At 43.3% G+C, this 5,315-nt stretch overlaps 1 protein-coding gene across 1 annotated transcript in view; it reads left to right on the plus strand.

Annotated features, from left to right (window-relative positions):
- The first annotated feature begins 2,696 nt into the window (after positions 1–2,696).
- The window catches only part of PIKFYVE (phosphoinositide kinase, FYVE finger containing), a 62,690-nt gene continuing 60,071 nt past the window's right edge, over positions 2,697–5,315 (plus strand). Inside the window, exons 1-2 of the mRNA XM_010282926.1 lie at positions 2,697–2,872; positions 4,492–4,640. Coding sequence (XP_010281228.1) covers positions 2,697–2,872; positions 4,492–4,640 — 325 coding nt within the window. The remainder of the gene's footprint in view (positions 2,873–4,491; positions 4,641–5,315) is intronic.

Here is a 5,315-nt window from a genome sequence, read left to right on the forward strand (position 1 = left end):
CAGGGTGGCCCGGGGGTCGCTGCGTGGCCGCTGCCTGCGAGCAGCTTTTCGCTGCTTCCTTCTCGTCCCGTCGCAGGTGATCTTCCGGGTTCGCCATCCTAGGCGGGCGGCAGCCTCCTTCGGCTGTGGCGGGGGGGGGGGGGGGGGGGAAGGGGGAAGGAGGGGGTGTCCCCTTCACAGACAGGAAAGCAAAGCGGTCTGCGTGGCTCCGCCGCAGAGGCGGATAGTGAAGCGTGTGTTATGCAGTTATGTTTAACTTACGGCTGTTCATCTTTTACACGTGGGGTGTGCTAGCCAGGTGCTTGGGAATAGCATCCAAGAAACAAGGAGCGCCTGGACCCTTCTGGCACTGAGCAGTTGTGGTCAGTTTTGTGGGGTGCAGGGTGTCACAGAGCCGTTTTGGATGTAAATGCTGAACGTGTATGGAGGCTCACGCCCATACTTGCACTCTGTTCTGTCGGTGATGAGTTGATGGATTGCTGAAGATGTTGCAGCCTAAAGTGGCTTTAGATAAATCCCCCGTGGCTGTTTGGTAGGGGTCCTGAGGAATATTTACAGTCTGTTTTTGTGCTTTTTGACTGATATGTGTGCTTTGCTTTCTGATTTCCCATAGTATACAAATAAGCGACTATTTCCCTGTTTCTTTGAGGGGGGTCGGAGTGTTTTCCTTCTTGTGGTAGAACTAAAGCATTTTAAGAATGGGTGATAACGTTCCATAGCTAATGTGTTGTGCAACACAGAAAATCGAGGTGTTTCTGGAGCTAATGCTGAGCACAGTGCTCTTCTTTTCAATCTGTTTTAATTAGGCTAGTACTGCTGTCACAGAAGCAATTAATGTGTGTTGTTTTTTCCCTTGAAGCTAAAGGGAAAATTTTTCCAGAGTCACATATATGATGTATGCAAGCTCAGAGACTTCCTTGGGGTTTTTTTGTCTTGTTAGGCTATAGCTAGTTGCTGAGAGATATTAACATAGTTGCCTGTAAAACTTTTGGTTGACTTCATAACAGCATTTTTAATGTGGTAGAGTGTGGGGGAGTGCAGCCCTATAGTACATTCAACACTTAAAAAGCAAGTTACCAGCTGCCTTAAGTGTTGAAGAAACTATTCCAAATTTACCTGAAGATATGCTCTTGGAGGCATTTTCCATGAACTCTGGTGTCTAAGCATGTTCAAATCATCTGTTGTTTGAATAATAATGCTGACCTGCACAACAGCAAAAAATACTATGACTTGCAGGGGAGAGAGATGCAGAAGCATTCCAGACTAAGACTCAACCTTACATAAAGAACCTGACCAAAGTTTCTCTTGAAAGAAAGGTTCCTCTGTTTTCTTTCTTAAGGATATGTGGATATCAGGAGAAACTCTGAGCTAAAGGTGCTTACTATGCAGACCAACAAGCAAAAGCCCACTGAGAAGTGATATGATTGACTTGCAGATGCCATCTTCTGTGCATTCATTGTAGGAGTGGTCAAACCTTGCCACATCAGCTGCAGACAGCTTGTTAGCACTTCCAGTGTCACTTGCAACCACGTGGATTTTCTCTGCACTGCATAGATTTTTAGTGTGGCTTCTTAGAACTTGGAAGAAAATGTTATAGTCAGCAAAATATGCGTGTAGTTTCTAGGGAGCAGTTGTGGAAACTGGTATTTCATAAAGGAGCATGTATCAGCCACTAAGCAGGAAGTAGACTCATACAGGGTTTTGATGCTTGGCACGGGTAGAAGTCAGCTGTCACTTCCATCAGCTCCCTGTGTTCCTGCTCTGTCAAACATTTCACTATGTCTTGCTTAAACAAAGATGAAGGTAGTAAGCACCTTAGCCTAGTAGGCTAGAAGTGCAGGCTTAGTGAGGCAGAATGGAAGAAATCAGATCTATATTGAGGTTATATGGGCTTTGGGAAAGTATGACTCTTGGCCGTATGAAGGCTTTGGTACACAGCAAGTAGGCTTAACGAGTTTGGCTTCCCTTATATAGAATGTGGTTTGGGTTTTTTTTGTTTGTTTTTCCTTAACATAGCTACTCTTGAAAACAAACAAGTTTGGAGGTGTTAGATATGACAACAAATAAACCACAGTTTGGGTTGCTTCCCTTGTAACTTGCACAAGGCCTGTACTGTAGTGTGGAGGGGAAGGAAGCAGTGTGCCACTGAACTTAATCTTTCAGTCCTGCTTTTGTTTGCAGTTCATTCTGTTTCTCATTTTGAAGTTAACCTGATGAAAGGAGGAGTATGTATTGTGCTTGCTCAGGCATGCCTGTTTTCAGTTTTCTTGTTACAAGGGCTGCAGAAGTCACAGCATTGACAGCTCCTTTCGAGCCCAAGTTAAAAGTTCTTGGTGATATACATGCAGAGTCTCCATTTGAAAACTTCAAGTTCCCATAAAACAGCAACTGGACTGTGTTGTCAGGCAGTGTGGTGGCTGTTTGCCTACTTTGATTGCTCTGTGTGTTTAACTAGGAGATTTGAATTGCTCTCTGCAAAGATGCTGATCTCTTGTCTGTGACTACACAGGGGACATGGGCTCCTTCCTAACTCTGTGACTCTTGACCTATGCTAATAGCAGATTTCTGTGGTAGGTGGGGTAAATGTCTCCCCTCTGGCATCTAATGAGACACCTCCTCTTCAGCTAACTGAAGATGTTCTGTTTCACCACCCTGTGTATAATGTATGATGCTGAACTCTTTCCAGGGCACGTGAAATGGCCGCAGATGACAAACGATCTCCGACACTGGAGTCTACCAGTGATCTACCTCATTCTCCTAGTAGTCCATCTCATCTCACTCACTTCAAACCCCTGACTCCTGACCAGGATGAGCCTCCTTTTAAATCAGCCTACAGCTCTTTTGTAAATCTCTTCCGTTTCAGCAAAGGTAAGTGCTTGGGAGAATGTGTGTGCATGGATTGTGCGTGCTGTCTGTTTTATTGATCCCTCTGCTGCCACGTAAACTTGTAAAAATACCTCTCAATATAAGCGCATCATATCAAATGGCTGGCCAAATGGATGGCGACTCAGTTCTTTTGTGAGGGATGTTGCATCTTGCTTTTGGGTGAAAGCTGTGGGAGAAGATAGCCAACATCTTGCAGCTAGAAGTCTGTGGCTGCCCGTGAAGGTCAGAGACAAGGCAGTTAGCAGATAGTATTGTGTAGCTTCTTAGTTGGGCATCTGGATTTCCTTTGCCTGTATGAAGTTTTTGGGACTAAAAGCAGGAGTAACCATCTGCCAGCCTATATGAGCAAAAAGTGTGCCTGTCCTTCTAATGCCAGTTCTTACTCCAGACTTCCTCCACTCCTCACCTTCCTGTGCATCTTGTACCTTCAGTTGGGTGGCAGCTGACCTGCAATAAGGCAGTGCATTTACAGGAAGTCCACCCTTAATTTGCATGGCTTAGGTGTTCCCCATCAAGAGGTTTGGTGTTGTGAAAGTTTTCTATATTAAAAACTACTACTTGATTTTTGGCCTTTGTGCTACGTGTATCATGAAACTTACATTCTTAGTAGGCAAGCTGTTAAAGAGCTATGTGAGTTTTTCTTTTTTGTTTCAAAGAAATACACTGCAAAGCGTGGTGAATGAATGCACCTTGGTTTTGTACAAGAACTGTGTATCTCTTTGCTGGAGATCGCAAACTGGTCAGCTGCTTTTGTTTAGTCTTTTTTCCTATCCAGCTCTGCTAAGCATACTTCGGCAGTGTTTGGGCTAGGGCAAAAGGGCCAAGATAGTTTTTTGCATAAGCAAACTGATCTGTTCAGACTCTTCTTATGCAGGATGAAAAATAATTACTTGGTATGACTGCTATTAATTTGCGTAGTAGAATATCACCTGTAATTAATTTATTGAAAGTAACATAAGATGTGGTCAATATTGGCTTCACTTGTTTGTTTCTGACAAATGTAGCTGGAGTCAGCAAAGTATTGTGTTGAAAGAATGGGAAAACAACCTTGAAACAGCACATGAAAAGGGCATGTTACTGGAATCAATGAGGACCTGTCTATACTTGATCCTCTGACGGAAAAGGGTGCTTTATTAAAGGCTGCAGTAACTTTAATGTGACCTCAGTGCTGGCTTTTAACATAACTGGAAAACTTTTCAGGGCAGAAGCTGATAATCAAGTGTAGCTATTCCATATAGCAAGAATAATTCATGCTTGCTGGTTTGTGGGGTTTTTTTTTTGGTTGTGGTTGGGTTTTTGTGTGTGTGTGGTGTGGTGTGTTTTTTTTTTTTTATAGGCACTTTTCACATTAGGGATATTTCTGAAATAGCCGGAGTCTTGACAGACAAGTTCTGCATACTGGCCTGTTTCCATGTTTTGTATGGTACTTTTCAGACTAAAAATTAATGACTTTTATGTATAATCATGATCCAAATGAGCTATTTGTGAGAGTTTTTTACCCTTAGTTTTGCATGCACTACTGGTTTTCTTTATCATGTCTGAACAGTTGGTTTCTTGCTTTTTGTCAACTCCAGATGATGGCAGGCTTTCATCCCCAGTGGAGAGAGCAGAGGCAGGACAGAGTGATCCACAAGCATTGAGTGGTGGCTGGTCCAGTCCTCAGCATCCCACCAGGGCTCAGTCGCTGAGGTCACCGGTTTCACACAAAAAACAACTGACTGGTGAGCTGCAAAGAAGATCTTCTACAACCCTGGGTAATTTCATCTCTTTGTGCTACAAGGGAATGTTGTACTAGCCAGTCTGGGATGCTTCAGAGTGAGGTGGGAGGAGGTGAACAAAGGTTTTTTGACTGTCTAGACTGATAGCAGAATTTGGTATCAGGCTACACTGCTTCTGTTAGTGAGGACGCACTCTAACCTTTGTAAGCATGTTCCATCCACCTTTCCCAGTGTTCCAGCAAGACACTGTTGTTGGTGGCTCTGCTGTTACAATTACAAAACAATCTGGAACAAAACAGGCTGCCAAGCACTTCCAATGTCTTAAAGTTACTTGAACCTTGATACCGAAAATTTCTGCTTTGTCTTGAGAGACTTCAATTTATTAACAGCCACATGCAAACTGTAACTTTAGAGTTCAGTCTGAATGGGGTTAATGTTTGTGTCTTCAAGGGTTATAAATGCAGGTTTTTGCTTGTAGCTGTTTTGGGGAGAACTGAATAGCAACTTGTGTATAAACCTCTTTTATTCTTAACCTTGGAATTATTGCCAGATGCCATACTGAGTCTCTTTTAGCTGGAATGGGAATTGAATGTGATTTCAAAGGTGCAATTGTGTAATAGCTTTATGAAGATCTGGGAGAGCTAAAGTAGATTGCAGGGGTTCCTTTTGAGATCTGCCTGGTTACTGTTGGCTGTTTGTGATTCCCCCCCC

The sequence above is a fragment of the Phaethon lepturus genome, unplaced genomic scaffold (genome assembly GCF_000687285.1).
Source record: "Phaethon lepturus isolate BGI_N335 unplaced genomic scaffold, ASM68728v1 scaffold25492, whole genome shotgun sequence".
In the NCBI taxonomy this organism is placed as follows: domain Eukaryota; kingdom Metazoa; phylum Chordata; class Aves; order Phaethontiformes; family Phaethontidae; genus Phaethon; species Phaethon lepturus.